The sequence below is a fragment of the Lonchura striata genome, chromosome 11 (assembly GCF_046129695.1).
Source record: "Lonchura striata isolate bLonStr1 chromosome 11, bLonStr1.mat, whole genome shotgun sequence".
Lineage (NCBI taxonomy): Eukaryota > Metazoa > Chordata > Aves > Passeriformes > Estrildidae > Lonchura > Lonchura striata.
In genome coordinates this window covers 23,319,029-23,336,853 of record NC_134613.1, presented here as the reverse complement: position 1 = coordinate 23,336,853, position 17,825 = coordinate 23,319,029, and the positions used below count along the sequence as shown (strand labels likewise).

General features: G+C 45.0%; 1 protein-coding gene across 2 annotated transcripts in view; it reads right to left on the bottom strand.

Annotated features, from left to right (window-relative positions):
* Window positions 1-17,825, bottom strand: part of MAP2K5 (mitogen-activated protein kinase kinase 5) — a 138,498-nt gene that overhangs the window by 49,435 nt on the left and 71,238 nt on the right. The window contains exons 16-18 of one of the 2 annotated variants that reach the window (XM_031505719.2): window positions 14,173-14,244; window positions 1,706-1,735; window positions 1-858 (exon numbers count right to left, since the gene is read on the bottom strand). The exon at window positions 1-858 is cut by the window's left edge and continues 1,823 nt beyond it. In XM_031505719.2, the coding sequence (XP_031361579.1) occupies window positions 802-858; window positions 1,706-1,735; window positions 14,173-14,244 (159 nt within the window). In that variant the 3' untranslated portion in view covers window positions 1-801. The remainder of the gene's footprint in view (window positions 859-1,705; window positions 1,736-14,172; window positions 14,245-17,825) is intronic. The other variant, XM_031505717.2, reaches the window with a different exon arrangement.

Sequence of the window (17,825 nt, the reverse complement as noted above, 5' to 3'; positions counted from 1 at the left end):
AAAGGTTCTCCTGCCCAGCACATGCCGAAAATACAGAAATTCGCATAAAATCCCTTCTGAAAAGCAGTTGCTTGAAAAGCTTAATAGCCACATTTTAAAAGTTTCACCTCCTCGACTGTTTTGCATTAAAAAATATATACAATTTCATGGGCTACTGCCTTGCCAAATATTCTTTCACAAACCCGATCTGCTTTTTAATTAGAACAGCAAAAAGCATCTTTAAATTTGGCAGTCGTGGTTTGCTCCCAGTTCAGGGAGACATTTTTGCCTGGAAGCACATGGAATGTCCACGTTCCAACCTCCCTCTCCCATCAGGTTTATTTTGAATTGTGCCCTCATCACTTTGGATTTTAGGTTATAAAACACCTAAACATGACCATCGAGACCCTCGGAGTTCCCTACGCATGGAGGGCTCTTCAATGGAAGTTTCTTTTCCAGTCCTCTCCTCCAAAAACACATTTAAAACCCAGATAAAATATTCCAAGTCTATCATCTTAACGGTGTCAGTGAACATTTTGCAGAGGAAAACAAAACAAAACAAAACAAAACAAAAAAAAAAAAAAAAAAACCAAAAAAAAAAAGTAAAAAATCAGAATATTTCCACCCAGGCAAAACCTTCCCAAGTCTGTAAAAGTGTCAGGAGAATTTGCTTAAAACAGCTTCTAAAAATGGGAGAGGGAATGAGTCCCAGCCTATTATTCAATAACCATGTTTGTGAGGCATCTGCATAATCTAACCATGCATAAATTAGTATGTGTATTACAACAGTTATTTGCATAATAATAGCAAGTTAATAGATGCTTAAAGAGCACAGACCAACACCACCTTTAAATCAGACATGCCTCCAGGCACTGCGAGCTGTAGAGACCAAGATGCAGAGAACAGTCTTCATAAAACATATGAAAACATTAAAAAACCACATTCAAATAATTCATTTTTTGTCCCTGGACACTTGACTCTTTTCCCCGCCTCTCCCCAGAAAGAATAATTGGAGGAACTGCTGAACAGTTTGTTCCTGTGAATTCTAACATCCATCTCGAGATGAGAATTTCAAGTGATCGCCAGAGCCGGTTCTGGATCTGTTTTGTTCAGAGCTTTGTGGGGTTTTTAAGTGTAAAAAAGTCAAATATTCCGTGGTGATGCAGAGCTCAGCATCCACCCAACCATGGCCACCAGAGATGGGAAGAGTTGTGCCAGCAGCTTCAGGTGGAAACTTAGAAAATACCAGTATTTACAACAAATACTAATATTAGGTCCTCTTCAAAGGAAGAATCTGAAGCTCCCTTAAGTATTCCATTCACATTCTATTTTTGAGGGGATTTTAGACCATCGTGCCATTATTCAAAATCGGAATTAAGAATAAAATTATAAGGAAAGGAGCAGATACACCTTCCTGCTTCAAAAAAAAAAAATGTTGTAAAGACTGGATTATTTTTTAATCTCCCAACAAAACGAACAAGATTAACATCACCCTAATTTTCATTGTCACCAGGGAAAGAAAACAGTTTGGAGAAGAGAATACGAGGGGGGGGGGCAAAAAAAAAAAATCAATAGAGACTTCTAAATGACTCCTTGCAGCTCCCACTTTTCAATTTAACAGGACAGATTTATTTGTATGTGGCTCAAATGTTCACAATTGCTCTCTGCACCTTCATACATAGGAATGAATGTCACAGTGGCAAACAGCAGTAATGAACAATCTTACCTGAGGATATGGAAACCTCCCAAGAGCAAGCTGGGAAAGGAAATAATATTTGTCTAGTTATAGAGATTTGCATGGAGGGCACATTTCCTTCAAGTGAGAAAAGTACTCAACTCTCAGGATGGTTGGAATTGGGGAAATGGCAAAAAAGGGATTGTGCAGGCACAAAGAGCTGTATTCAGAATGGGTCCCTCACAACCATCACTCCTCATTTTTCCAGGATTTCTGGATTTTTCCAGCCCTTGTGTCTCCCTTAGTGCCATCATTTGGTTCCCAAATTTGGGCACATTTTCTTTAAGAGAGAAAAATTCCCAACTCCCACAATGGTACAAATCAAAATGGCAAAAAAGGGATTGTGCAGACACAAAGAGCTGTATTTAGAATGGGTCCTTCACAACCATCACTCCTCATTTTTCCAGGATTTCTGGGTTTCTCCAGCCCTTTTGATTCCCTCAGTGCCATCTTTTGGTTCCCAAATTTGGGCACGTTTCCTTCAGGAGAGAAAAATTCTCAACTCTCACAATGGTAGAAATTAAAATGGCAAAAAAGGGATTGTGCAGACACAAAGAGCTGTATTTAGAATGGATCCTTCACAACCATGACTCCTCATTTTTCCAGGATTTCTGGGTTTCTCCAGCCCTTTTGATTCCCTCAGTGCCATCTTTTGGTTCCCAAATTTGGGCACGTTTTCTTTAGAAAAGTTCTCAACTCTCACAATGGTACAAATCAAAATGGCAAAAAAAGGATTTTGCAGACACAAAGAGCTGTATTTAGAATGGGTCCTTCACAACCATGACTCCTCATTTTTCCAGGATTTCTGGGTTTCTCCAGCCCTTGTGTCTCCCTCAGTGCCATCTTTTGGTTCCCAAATTTGGGCACGTTTTCTTTAGAAAAGTTCTCAACTCTCACAATGGTACAAATTAAAATGGCAAAAAAGGGATTGTGCAGTCACAAAGAGCTGTATTTAGAATGGGTCCTTCACAACCATCACCCCTCATTTTTCTGGGGATTTCTCTCAGTGCCACCCTTTGATGCCCAAATTTGGGCACATTTGCTTTAAGAGAGAAAAATTCTCAACTCTCACAATGGCAGAAATTGAGGAAATGGAAAAAAAGGGATTCTGCAAACACAAAGAGCTGTATTTAGAATGGGTCCCTCACAACCATCACTCCTCATTTTTCCAGGATTTCTGGGTTTTTCCAGCCCTTGTGTCTCCCTTAGTGCCATTATTTGGTTCCCAAATTTGGGCACATTTCCTTTAGAAGAGAAAAGTTCTCAACTCTCACGTTGTTACAAATCAAAATGAAAAAAAAAGAGATTCTGCAAACACAAAGAGCTGTATTCAGAATGGGTCCCTCACAACCATCACCCCCCATTTTTCCAGGATTTCTGGGTTTCTCCAGCCCTTGTGTCTCCCTCGGTGCCACCGTTGGATGCCCACGTTCCCCAGGAGTGGAAATGAAACCAGTTCAGCCTCAGCAGGGAGGCCAAGGCTCTGCCTTTGCTGCTAATTATCTGTGATGAGCAGGCAGCTCCCAACTCCCAGAGTCCTCCTTTAAGTGGCTCAGGGTAAAATCTGGGTTACTGAGCTGAGCTTGGTGTCCCCATTGGTGCCAAACCCGAGTGGGATGTGGGGAGAGCCCACAGCACCCACAGAGAAACCTCATCCTTCCTCCACAGCCACTCTGCCAGGATATCGACTGCATTTGCTGCCCCTGCTGTTTTATAAGTAAATTCAGGCATGACAGAGTAGTCCCAAAATCAACATTTTTACGGATGTTGTCTCAAAATATTCTACTGGCCATAAGTAATAAACATTCCAAGAGAAATCTGTACTAGGCAGGTTCTCCCACTCGGTGGGAAACCCTGGAAACAGCTCCAGCAAACGCAGCTGCTTGGAGTTATTCTGTCTATTGAGTGGAGGACCAAGGTTTTCAGGGTTAAAACCATGGAATCTTCTGGAAAAGCCCTCTCAGATTGAATCCAACCACCCCCAGCACTTCCAAGGCCACATCCCCAGGTGCCAGACGCACAGAGCTGTTAAATCCCTGCAGGAATGACTCCAGCAGCTGTGCCAGTGCTTGGTGACCCTTTCCATGAAGGAATTTTCCCTGCTATCCACAATTCAGTTCCTCTGGTGCACCCAGAGCTGACCCAGGGCACCCAGAGCAGCTCCATTCTGCCTTTCTGGCTTTGCCACACAGGAGCCAAGAGCTGCCCTGCACCCCAAAACAACCTCTGAGAATTCTGATTCCAGCTCCAGAGGAAGGCCCAGCCCAGAGCTGATGGATGCAGTGGATCCATGGATTCCCCAGGTGGATAAACTCATTCTGCTCCCACCATCCTGAGCAAGAGCAGCAGGGCTGAAGGTCGGAGCCACCGTGTCACCCACGCCAAGGGACAAACCCCACAGCAGGGCTGGGCAAAGGCACTGCTCAAAATGTTCTCCTGGAGAAGGGAAGGATCCAGGGAATCCTCAGAGCCCTGGGAATGTTCCCTGGAGAAGGGAAGGATCCAGGGAATCCTCAGAGCCCTGGGAATGTTCCCTGGAGAAGGGAAGGATCCAGGGAGGGCTCAGAGCCCTGGGAATGTTCCCTGGAGAAGGGAAGGATCCAGGGAATCCTCAGAGCCCTGGGAATGTTCCCTGGAGAAGGGAAGGATCCAGGGAGAGCTCAGAGCCCTGGGAATGTTCCCTGGAGAAGGGAAGGATCCAGGGAGGGCTCAGAGCCCTGGGAATGTTCCCCTGGAGAAGGGAAGGATCCAGGGAATCCTCAGAGCCCTGGGAATGTTCCCCTGGAGAAGGGAAGGATCCAGGGAATCCTCAGAGCCATTCCAGGGCCTGGAGGGGCTCCAGGAGAGCTGGAGAGGGACTGGGGACAAGGGATGGATGGATGGGACCCAGGGAATGGCTTCATAGTGGGAAAGGGGAGATTTAGGTGGATTCTGGGGAGGAATTCCTCCCTGTGAGGGTGGCAGGCCCTGGCACAGATGCCCAGAGCAGCTGGGGCTGCCCCTGGATCCCTGGAATGTCCCAGGCCAGGATGGACAGGGCTGGGAGCAGCCTGGGACAGTGGGAGGTGTCCCTGCCCCGATGGTCTTGAAGGTCCCTTTCACCCCAAACCATTTTTGAATTCTCTGAGCATTCCCATCTCAGCAAAGCCACTCAGGTCACCCTCAGGGCAGGCTCTGGAAAATGCCACTCCAGAGTTCAACAAAAACCCTTCATTTTCTGTTGTGGGGCTACTGAAACCCATCCTTTACCACCTTCTCCTCTTTTGGGGGCAGCTCCCTCCTGTCCCAAGCAGAAATCTGAGATCCTCAGCAGCTGCGTGGATGTGACAGCCCAGAAATAAACCCACCCATAACGCCCAACAGTTTTCCACGACCAGAAGCAGAGCAAGTTCTGAGTTTTTTTGCTGAGGAACAGTGAGAAACTCCAGACAGAACAAGCAGGTAAGGATGGCTCTGTGCACAGAGCATCTTTGTGCAGATGTTACTGAAGCAAAACAATCCCTGCCTCGAGGATGACTCCAAAAAAAAGCATTTCCATCCCCACCGACCACGCCAGGCTCAGCAGGGGCTCCAAGGCAGCAGAAAAACTGGGGGGAAAAGAGCCAGACACAAGTATAAAGTGAATAAATGAAGCACTGAAGGACCCCAAAACGCACCAGCAACAATTTCTTTGGTAAAAGGGAATATTCCTCAGTGAAGCTGGGAGCTGAAACACCCAGGGCCAGCTCCTGTGCCACTTCTGCCTCCCCTGCACCACCACTGCATCCATCTGCTCAGATTTCCTGCCCACAACATTGTCAAGGTATTATAAATTAAGAAACTTAGCAAAGAGTCTGTAATCTTCCCCGAAATAGCCTGCAGATATGTCACTGTACTAAATGTGTTTCAGATTTAATGAAGCTTTAATGTCCTTTTTAATTTTGCCTGTTTCTGTATCACCAGGGGTCGAGCGAGGCAATCAGCACTCGAGAGGGTGGTTTGGTTTAAAACTAGGAAAAACTCATTTGCTTATGAGTTGCACTGTATTTTCTTAATTAAATTTACTAAGTAAAACGGTTTAAGTTCAGCCAACCAGTGACCTCTGGGTGTAGATTTCGATTTATAAAAAGTGTCACAGTTAAAATAAGGTTGAAAACAAAACAAAACAAAAAGCCCAAACAACAAACAGATGAGAAATTCACTAAAGGGATTTTCAAATTATCATTTGTCTCAAGAAGTCACAGGAACACGAGGAACAAGCCCAGTGCAGGAGGGAAAAACCAAAACCTACCAAATGAACACACTGTCCAAAACTTCTCTGCATTTCAAGGATGAAACTCCAGAACCTGAAACTCTTGTAAGGTATTTTAACAAAAACACAATATTTCAGTTTAAATTAGTTGGGTTTAGGATCTGATCAGTGTTTTATGTCTGGATATTGAGGAGGGAATGCCTAAAATTCAGGGAACTGCTTCCCATTCCCCCATGGACCCTTCCCAATGGTTGGATTTGATGATCCTGAGCTCTTTTCCAACACAACAACAGCAAAAACCTTAATTTTCAAAATTCCAGCGACCCGCAATGGCAGAATGGTGTGGAAACAGAAAGGAGAAGGGGATCAATCACCAACAATTAAGCCAGGAAAACACCTTCTCACCCCATTTCACCTCGGAGCGGCTCCGTGGTGCGGCTCCGTGTTTTTAAAAACAATTTTTAAAAAAAAACAATTGCTTTTTCTAGCACAGAGGTGGCTCAGGAGGAAGAGCCTCCCCAAGGCTTGGCCAGGGGATGGATGGGTGAGATGCACCAGCAGATTTCAAACCAGGACCTGATAAACTGAGAAATAATCCCAGGTTATGAAACAACAGAGCTGCAGTGGGTGTGTATATACTGACTTTTACCAAACTATCACAAATTTTTTGTTATAAAAAAATCAAAATTTCTGATGAAGTGTTGATTCAGGAAGAAGCTCTGGGCTGAGCACCAGAAGTAGGGCTGGGAAGCAACTAAAACCTGTTCTCAAACTCTCTTTAGGTGCAGAGAAACGAACCCAAAATTCAAAGCACTTGTTGAAATAATGGAATTTGCCGTTTTAGAACTGAAAAGGGAAATCCAGAAATCTCCCCCTTACACATCACTTCCTCCAGCTCACTTCTTCCTTGCCTGCTGCATATTGTGAATAAAATTACAGCAGCAGCTCTGTCTGGATCCTCTTTGGAAAGTGGCTGAGGGAAGGAAGTTCAAAACGTGTTTTTAGGACACTGAGGCAATAAAGTTTCCCACTTAGATTATTGTCGATGTTGTGCAAGTTGTTTTTTAATTTACAGTTACACTGGAGAGCACGGGATGCTTTTATTCTTAATTTAGGCACATTCCATGTTTCTCAGCATAACTGCAAATTGAAAATAAGCGCTGGCAATATCGCCAGTGATGGAGCTGAAGGAGGACTTTATAGTCTGAAATGTTCTAAAATTTGTTCTTAATTACCTCGTGCACATTTTACACAATTAAATTTCCATCCGAGGATTTTGCATTTAGATTGTGCACTGCAGTTAAACCCTCATTTTCTGGAAAAGCAGCCGCCACTCCGCCACGCTCCAACTTCCAAAAGCAGACTTAAGTACTGGATAACACCAAATTCCCCAGGTGGAATTCCATTCCAAGACCAATTTATACATTCCTAGATAGATGGGCTTCACATCACCTGAAACTCTGCAGGGTATGGACCCTAATAAATATTAAATACCTCAAAAACGACTCCAAGGTTTTTCTTCTCCTCCTAATATCAATTTGCTGTCCTCTTATTGTGGAGGGTTTTGGTTTGTTTTTTTTTTAAATAAAAAATCCAAAAGGATATAACAGCAATTTAGCAGAGTTAAAGTGCTTCTGAGGTTAAACTGACAACAAAGAGGAACAGAAACACAAAGCATCTTGAAGTAGGGTTTCAATTAAATGTGCAGGATTTAGCAATGCAGGGCCCTGACAAAAAAAAAAGAAAAAAAAAAGAAAAAAAAAAAAAGAGTTACAAATTAATTTAATCTTCTGCCTATAGTTTGCAGCTGCACTCCGAAGTGTCTGGGGCTTAAGAACAAAGCCTTGCAAGGCCTGGGAGTGAGGAAAGCTTCAATTTTTAATGTATAAGGCCATTAGCTGATAACTTGTGGAATCTGCGACCCCTGCGGAGGGGCAGGAGCGGCAACGGAGACGGATGAAGTGACAGATTTGTTGGTGGTGGCCAGGGCTGGGAGGGGGAAGGTTATTACCACCACCAGAAAAATGCCCTAATAACCTCTGGGACATTCCTTGGCTTGAGCAGATGAGTTCCAGCTCCGTCACGGAGTAAAAAAAAAATAATATATATATATTAGAAATCAAAGCTTAATTCGCCTTAATTAAAGATAATTAGTTTCACTTTGATTTCTTTTAAATATGAGCTACAGGAAATGCAGTGGCAGCTCAAGGCTGCAGACGATCAGGGTTAAATTGCACATTTCTGCCTGGCCACGGATCCTGGCTATCAGCAGGTTTTCACTGCTGCATCCTCAAGGGTGACGCCGGGAACGGCAGCGCCTTTTCTGCAGGCTGGGCCAGGCCTTTCCAGGGAAAGGAGCAAAATCTCCACAAGTGCTCCAGGAGGGTTCATTTGGTTCCTTGCTCCAGCAGAGGGGCTTCGTGCTTGGCTGCTGGCCGGGTTGAAATTCGGTACAAAAAGGGAGAAATGGGTTGAAATGCGGCCGTGCTGGTGGGAATGCAGCTCAGCTTCTGCTCTCCCCCAGCTCTTGTGGAGCAAAGGTTCATCTGCCAGGAGAGGCCATGAAATCTTGGGAAAAGGCAGGGAAACAGCCTCAGTTTTTGACTCTTTAAAAGCAGAAATAGCTATAGAGTAAGAACAGGAAACAATCGAGTGATAGAACCCTGGAATGGTTTGGTGGGAAGGGACCTTCTGAAGATCCTCCAACCCATCCCACCACGGGCAGGGACACCTCCCACCATCCCAGGCTGCTCCAAGCCCTGTCCAGCCTGACCTGGGACATTCCAGGGATCCAGGGGCAGCCCCAGCTTCTGTGCCAGCACCTCACCAGCCTCACACATAAAAATATAAACACATAAAATGCATTCTGTTCCATCCATTAAATAACCTTATGTATAAAACACCTTCCAAACACCCACAGCTGATGTCATCCCTTTAATTGTCCCCTCAGCCTGGGTGGAGAACTGGATAATTTATTTCCCTGCCCACAGCGGCCTAGGAGCAATTGCTGAGCAACAATGATCCATCGAGGTCTCAACCCGTGCAAACTGTACCTAAACTTCCACTTTATTGCAGCTTAGTTCACAATCTTCACCTAATATAGGGTTACATCCCAGTGCAGCAGGCGGATAAATCATCCTGGAATATTACTCTGGCTAAGTTTAGCTGGGAGTGGAGCATATGTGCTTCCGAGTCACTGAAGCACAGGCCCATAAAATACACTAATTACTGGAAGTTCTGGTCACTGAGTGATTGATAGCACTCTGCCAGGCGACTTCCCCGGCTGCAGCTCGTGTGAGGGGCCTCCCCCAGCACACAGCAATTATTAATTCATGACCCAACCCTCGGGCACTGCTCCCTCCACTGCCAGTCCCACCAGCACCAGGCTGGACCTGCGCTGTCCCCACCCCGCTGGGTGATGGAGGTGGGAGAGGGAGCAGAGGGAGCAGCTCTGCTTGGAGAGGTCAGCCCAAACAGCTGCAGGGGATGGGATCGTCAAAATCATCCAAAAAAATGCAGCTTTTTTTGGCCCAAGAAGGAGTTTGTGAAGTGCATTGTTCCGCACGGAATGCCTGAGACTCCATAAATATTCCTCAATCAGGAATCCTCAAATATTCCTCGATCCTTGCACCCGGCTGAGCACAAGGAGGTGTCACCAAGGCACCAACATCACAGCTCTGCAGTCCCTAAAACCTGAGAGCCACCAGGTGAGTCTCCTTGCAGCAACATCAACAACAAAAAGTGGTTTTTATATCCTTCCTGTCCTTAATCCTAAAGGGAAGGTGTTGCCTTTCCCCTACTGGTACAACTTGAGGCTGTTTCTCCCAGACCACGACAAAAATTAGGCTGTGCCACCAAGATTTGGGTTTCAGATTCTTCCTTCACCACCTCCAAGCACAGAATCCTTTATGCTGGAGCAGACCCTGGAGAGCACCAAGTGATGCTACAGCAGCACCAGACCCTGTCCCTGAGCAGAGAGCACCCCCAGAACCTGCAGGACCTCCCTCAGAGCAGCTCACAATCCTCACCTGCTGTTGGAATCTGAGGTGTTGATGATCCCGAGATTGTAAAAGTCTCTGTCTGTCAGCCCCCTTGCCAAAGAAGAAATCATAATTAATCTGTGCTGGTTCCAAGGTTGTTTATTCTGTTTATCTCTAACACGTTCTGCTGCCCTGCCCAGCTCTGTCCTGCAGGGCAGCGTGTGGGGCTCTGCCCTCAGTGGGATGTGACAAACATTAAATACCAGAAACTCCCTGGGCTGCATTTACAAGAACGTGCCAATATCTGTCACCTACGTTGGACAGTGTGTCCCCAGCCTGAACCAACAGAAAAATGCCAACACCACAGTGAGACATGGAGGGCATGAAGAAGGAGAAAAAGGACAAGGCACACCCAATTTCCTCCAGCTTGTCCCCTTTGGACCCCTCATCTAGAAACCTAAAATTCTACTTTTGCACCTGTGCCACACTTAATTATTACTGATATCAAACCCTCAGAGCTGGTAATTCATCCTGTAGGATTGAAAACTCTTTTCCATGGACAGAGATCACAGCCAGTGTCTCTGGGGGCTCTGTCCAGGGGGTTCTGAGCCCTGCCAGGGTCCCAGGGCAGCCAGAGGGAAACCCTGGATTCCCACAACCTGGAACACACAGTTCTCACCTGGAACACACAATCCTCACCTGGACACACACACAATCCTCACCTGGAGCACACAATCCTCACCTGGAACACACAGTTCTCACCTGGAACACACAATTCTCACCTGGAACACACAATCCTCACCTGGACACACACACAGTTCTCACCTGGAACACACAATCCTCACCTGGACACACACACAATCCTCACCTGGAACACACAATCCTCACCTGGACACACACACAATCCTCACCTGGAACACACAATCCTCACCTGGAACACACAGTTCTCACCTGGAACACACAATCCTCACCTGGACACACACGCAATCCTCACCTGGAACACACAATCCTCACCTGGAACACACAGTTCTCACCTGGAACACACAATCCTCACCTGGAACACACAATCCTCACCTGGACACACACACAATCCTCACCTGGAGCACACAATCCTCACCTGGAACACACAATCCTCCCCCTTTGCTCCCAAGCTGATGAGATGTAACTGATCCCACACCTCAGACAGCTCAGAAGGAGATTTGAAACCTCCCCTCCTCGACCAGTTTGACTCCAGTTTTATCAGTCAAACACCCTCGAGACTGAAGAGCTTTTAGAGAGCTGCTTCCCTTGGAGCATCCTCTCCCAGCATTTCCTTCTCCTCTCTGTGGGCTGAGGGCTCTTCTGCAGCTCCCTCTGTGCCCCCACCCGAGTGGGATGGAGGGTCTGAGCTCCAGCACTCTGGCAGTGCTCGGGTGTGCCTCAAGTACCGAGGCAAGGCACTTTTGTTGGGTAATTCCTGATTTTCCTGTGTCTGAAATGCCTGATGGCTTCTGAAGAGATTGCTAAGGACCCTTGAAAGCTCCTGCAAAAGCACAGCTACTGAGAACTCTGGCCACCAAACACTTCAAATCCTCAATCTGGGAGTTTTAAGAACTAATATTAAAGAACTAATGCATAAGAGCTATTATTAAAACCGATGCACAAATTCCTTTTCTCTGGGGGAGAGGAACAGTGATGATCTCTGTAAGAAAATCTAATTTTCAAAGGGGACCTGGAACACAGAGGGCAGTGGGAGGCAGAGACCTGGACGTGACACAGAAGGAGCAGCAAAAAGCCAAGCACATGAGCTTCTGCTTCCAAAATTTACTTGGTTTTGGGCATTAGCAAATTGCTTTCACTTCCTGAATTTAAATGTAGCACCGACTGTATCTGGAGATAAAATGGCAAATATCACAGAATCCCAGGGTGAGGGGGCTTGGGAAGGACCTTAAATTCATTTCCCATGGGCAGGGAACCTTCCACCACCCCAGCCCCATCCAAGCCAGCCTTGCTGCTGCTATTAAACCCCAGCCAGGTGGATTTTTGGATGTTTGACAGGTCACTTGTGGATTACAGCTAGGATCAGTCATATTGGAGAGTAACAAGAAATATTGGGCAGTTTAATTTCTCCTCCTGCGCAGGACACAGCTCCTGGAGAGAGGGAATGGGCACAGGGCTCCCCCAGCCCAGCCTGGATGTGTTTTATGGCTGAGTTAGGAACCCTGCAAAAACAGCTTTTAGCAATAAAAATGCTGACACAGTGGGCAGTGTAGTGACAGCAATGGCACGGCTTTAAATTGAACTTGCTTTGTCAAGCCAAGAGCACTTAAATAAAACACGGGAAAACCTCATGGAAACACACAAACTATTTGTGGTGGAACACTTCCGAACAGTTTTTCTGGGTTATGGATTCAATTCCATTCCCTTCAGAAAAATCCTGAAGGAAGAAAGGCAAACTCAAAAAAATGAAGTGACAAAAATTGATTGTAACGACAATAATAATAATGATGATAGCGATAATACATAATAATGGTGATGATATAGCTGCATCTCTAATTTCATTCTATTTTAATCTAATTTTTAATTTTTTTTTTAATTTCTGAGGGGATGACTGAGCACACTCAGACCCCTCTTGCCTCAAAGGGAACACAAACACTCCCCATTTCTCAAAACTTAGGCAGGACTCCCAGCCCAGACTTTCCCCTCTCTCCTCCCAGCTTTTCTGGGGCAGTTTCCTCACCCTCCCAAATGCCACTTCCCACTTCTCATCACACACAGCTCTGCAGCAAAGAAATTCCAGAGGTTTTTAAGGGCTCAGAAGAGCATTAAAGAAAATGAGAAGATTTCCTGACAATTTTACATCCTCACCTGCCAGCACAGCCCTTGCTGCCTCGATCCCACAAGATATTTCCTTTAAATTAAGACATTTCCTTTAAATGAACACCCAGGTGTGGGGCTGGAGCACGACTTCACTGAGTGCAGATGACTTTAAATCCTTCAGCAAACACCAGCTCCTCTTTTTAACAGCAGCAAGAGCGTCCCCACTCCCAATCCCCACGTCAATAGGGTGTTACTTTAATGACAGTGACCTTGTGTGGCTCTTGGAGCACCTTTTTCACCTTTTTTGGAGGCGTTTTTCTAAGGCACTGTCCTTGTTTTCATCATTTAACATCACTCAGAGCACTTCAATCAAGCTGCTGCTGGTGGGAGAGGCCCCGGAGGAGCAGCTGACAAACCAATTAACAAAGCACCCAGACCCCAAAGTGCTTCCTGCACATCTGGCTCAGGAGAAACCCCTGGGAAGGGAGGGAGAGGAAAGCTGGGAAGGTGCAAAACCAGAGGAGGAAATGCAAATTAAAGGAGTTTTACCAACCTGCATGTGGAATCGATGAGCAGCCACTAACAACCCTAAAATAAACTGCAAATATCTTGTGGTGGATCACTGAGCTGCTGGGGCACAGCTTTTAATTCAAAGGAACTGGGAAACGCTTTATTTATAAAATCCTGTGTTTATATCACTCTTTTTATCACCCGCACCACCACAGAGTTATCCTGGAGTACAACCTCAGCCCTTTTTTGGCTAGAATTACTTACAGAGTGTATGGATTTGGTCTGTATCTCTCCCAAAATCCTGAGTGAGGGCTCCCCAGCACCACAAACTGTTCAAATGTGCAGTGAAACAAAAGAAGAGCCCTGCCCTGGGCCACATCAAATTGTGTCACCCTGCCACTCGGGGTGACACTGATTTACCTCATCTGCAAGCACTGGCTCAGCACTCACCACCTGTATCTTGGCCAAAAGGGTTTGGTTTGGCAAGGAATTTCTTGTGTGAAATGTAAAAATGGCTCAGCTCCGGGCAGCAAAACGTGAAATGTGCCGAGATGCAGAGGGCCAGCACTGGGACTGCTCAGCTTCATCTTCTGCTGAAAATCCTGGTTACAGTTCACTTAAAAAGTCCAGTTTCACCTTAAAATGAGGAAAGAGGGAGGGGAAAAGAGGGGCAAAAAAGAAAAAAGGAAAAAAGGAAGAAAGAAAAATCCTCCACACTCCAGGCCCTACCTCCTACTGGAAGTTTTATTTGAGTTTTATTTAAACATGGAGCTTTATTTAAGACCTCAAATGAACAAACCCATTCTAAATACAGCCCAAGTGAGCAACAGGTAAAGGCACATGAATTTAGAGGGAACTTAAAGAATAAAGCAAGGTGAAATGGAAATATCTTGATGTTATTTTTGACGTAAGAGTTGATTTGAGAGCTCTCTGCATACCTCCATGAAGGAAATCCCCAGGCTCCAAACATCCGAGTGAATCCCGTACTGCTCCCCCGAAATCCTCTCGGGCTGTGGAGAAAAGCAGAGAACAACTGCTGAGCCTTGCAGGCAGGCAGGGATTCTGGCCCAGAGCTGCTCCAGGGCACGGGATGGGGGAAATCACAGGATCCTGGAATATCCTGAGGTCACAGGATCCTGGAATATTCTGAGGTCACAGGATCCTGGAATATTCTGAGGTCACAGGATCCTGGAATATTCTGAATTCACAGGATCCCAGAATATTCTGAGGTAACAGGATCCCGGAATATTCCGAGTTCACAGGATCCCGGAATATTCTGAGGTCACAGGATCCCAGAATATTCTGAGGTCACAGGATCCCAGAATATCCTGAGTTCCCAGGATCCCGGAATATTCTGAGTTCCCAGAATCCTAGAATATTCTGAGTTCCCAGGATCCCAGAATATTCCGAGTTCACAGGATCCTGGAATATTCTGAGGTCACAGGATCCTGGAATATTCTGAGTTCACAGGGCCCCAGAATATTCTGAGGTCACAGGATCCCGGAATATTCTGAGGTCACAGGATCCTGGAATATTCTGAGGTCACAGGATCCCAGAATATTCTGAGGTCACAGGATCCCGGAATATTCTGAGGTCACAGGATCCCAGAATATTCTGAGTTCACAGGATCCTGGAATATTCTGAGGTCACAGGATCCCGGAATATTCTGAGGTCACAGGATCCTGGAATATTCTGAAGTCACAGGATCCTGGAATATTCTGAGGTCACAGGATCCCGGAATATTCTGAGGTCACAGGATCCTGGAATATCCTGAGGTCACAGGATCCCGGAATATTCTGAGGTCACAGGATCCTGGAATATCCTGAGGTCACAGGATCCTGGAATATTCTGAAGTCACAGGATCCTGGAATATTCTGAGGTCACAGGATCCTGGAATATTCAGAGCTGGGAGGGATCAAATTCCAGCTCCTGGCCCTGCCCAGGCATCCCAAAATCCCACCCTGGGAGCATCCCACACATTCCTGAAGCTCCCCCACTCCCTGGGGAGCCTGGGCTGTGCCCCAACACCTTCTGGGGGAAGAAATTTTGTCCTAAAATCCAACAAAATCTGCCCTGGCCCTGCTCCTGCCCTTCCCTGGGCTCCACCACTGACCCTGGAGCAGAGCTCGGAGCTGCCCCGTGGGAGGGGAGACACCAAAAACCACCAAGATGCTTCAAAGCTGCCCTGGCAGGGAGCAAATCCAGGAAAATTCAGGAATTCTTCAGGAAAATCTGTGTCCGTGCACCTTGCAAGGCTGGCCTTGGATTTGTGTTTGGGTTGTTGAACCCAAGGGCTCACGCACGTGAGCAAAGCACAAGGTCAAGTTGAGAAAATCCAATTTTCCACCTCCCTCCCCAAATCCAGGCACCACGGCAAGGAAAAATATTCCCTGTGTGGAGCCCAGAGGCTGGGGCACAACCACAGTTAAAAAAGCCAAAAGAATCACCACAGGGTGGCAATTTTATTTTGTACACTCCTTAATTTTGGGCTTTTTGACCTGGAGGGAAAAAAAAAAAAAGACAAAAAAAAAGCAGGTCCTGCTCCAAACTATTAATAGCAGGTTTAATGCTTCATGAAATGGAGTGCTGTAAAAAATATCTGCTGGTTTTTACTTGAGAGCTACAATTTAAGCATTTCCAAGGTCAAGTACAGCATGAAAAGCAACAATAAAAGGCTCCCTGAGACTCCTCTCCCCACTGTGCTGTTAATGCACCTGTCTGGCCCAGCCACCTACAAAGGATTTTCACTCTTTAATAATCCAGAGAGCTTCGTCAGAAAACAAACTCCCAAATTAGTGCCACTCCAACGTGGTTTTGGATGTTCACCCTGTGCTGCTACTCCCAGGTCAGGAGCTTTTAGCGCGGCGTGAATGTTAAATAAAAACCACGCTGCCGCCCTCTGAAATATTCCCTGTAAAAACAGCCCCAAAATACCCCCGCAATTCCACCAAATTGACCAGATCTTACTTGGGAGCGATCCAAAAAATCTTATTTTTTTTTAAAAATTATTATAAAATATTTTTAATTATTATAAATCTTACTGTTTTTTAATTCATTGAGTATAATCAACCTAAGTCAGCACGCCTTAGAAATGTTTGCAGCAGCATAGTGTGAGGTTTTTTTTTTTAAGCTGATAAAATTTTTATACTGACATATTTTTACAGTGACGTATTTTTATACTGACAAATGTCCTCACAAAGGTGCAGATGTGCAGCCAAAATTAATTTTATGACATGATATGGGATGTGCTAACCTGGCCCAAGCTGACATCCACCCCATTTTTTAGGCTCTTCCCAAGCCACCAAATGAGATTTGTAATTCACTTTCAGCAATATTAAATTGTTTATTCTTAAAGTTCAAGCTTTAAACAGCAACTTCCAGTGAGGAAAAGTGGGTTCACAAAAGATAAGGGCAAAAAATAAAAAAATCAGCTTTTTAAACAAAAGATGGATTTAAAAGTACAGAAAAGAAGAGGAAAATAGGAATAACAGATGCATCAAGGGTCTCTAAATACACAGCCCAAGGTATTTTCTCCTTAAAAAATTCTACAACTGATTATTTTTCTATCCAAATTTTTTTTCTATAATGAAATGATTTTACAGAAAATAAGTTTTGGTTGGAAATTTTAATTTCTCAATCAAAAAGCTTTTTTTGTTTCCAAAAAAAAAAACAACCAAAAAAACAAACCAAAAACACGAAAATCAAAAAGCTTTTTATTTTTTTCAAAGAAAACCTCGATTTTTTTTCAAGAGTTTCGCATTCACTGCCAGCCTGCCAAGTGGGTGAAGCAAAGCTTATGACCTTCATTATTTTTTTTTTGAGGGCTTGCCCGGAAATTTGATGACAACAAACGACTCAATCAAGAAGCAAAGTGATTTTCACACCAAAAATCAGATCGAGAACACTTTGAGCTTAAACTTCTGCCTCACAATTAAGAGATGGAGGCATCACATCCATCCAGAAAGGCAAAAAAAAAAAAAGCAATTTATTTAATGCCCACCTGGGAAAGAGAACTGTAATCTTGGTTTGGGCATTAAAAGCATAATACAATTTAATTCTCAGCCCTGCTTAAGACCAGTTTGAAGCAACAGCTGAGCTGGAAAAGTTGATTAATTTGAAGCTGTTTCTTTGTCTGGATCTCTGTGTTCCAGCTCTTTTTTTAATCTCTGTTTTTTATTTAAAACCCCCCGTTTTTCTGCCATTCTGATGTATTTATTTTATGCTCTTTCTGAGTATTCTGATGACCCAGGACAGCCCAAGTCTTTCTAGGATGGTGACTCCAGCCTTTCAGAAGCCACACAATGAGCACACCTCGAGTGGAAAAGCACTTAGCAAATAAATGGGAACCCTGACAAGAAAATCAGAGAAAAAAATACCTGAAAGCGATTAAAGGTCACGGATTTCTCCCTCCCCTTCCCCGAGGTGTGAAAAACACGAGCAGCCAACCACTTTGTGCTGTTTATATTTTTATTTTAAACCAGCAAAGCACTTCTTTTTCCCCGGCAATGTTAGGAGCAGTTTGCTCAAAGGATTTTAATGGCCAAAATGAAGAGTTCAGGAAGTGCTTTAAAAGCTGAGGCGGAGGAGTTTT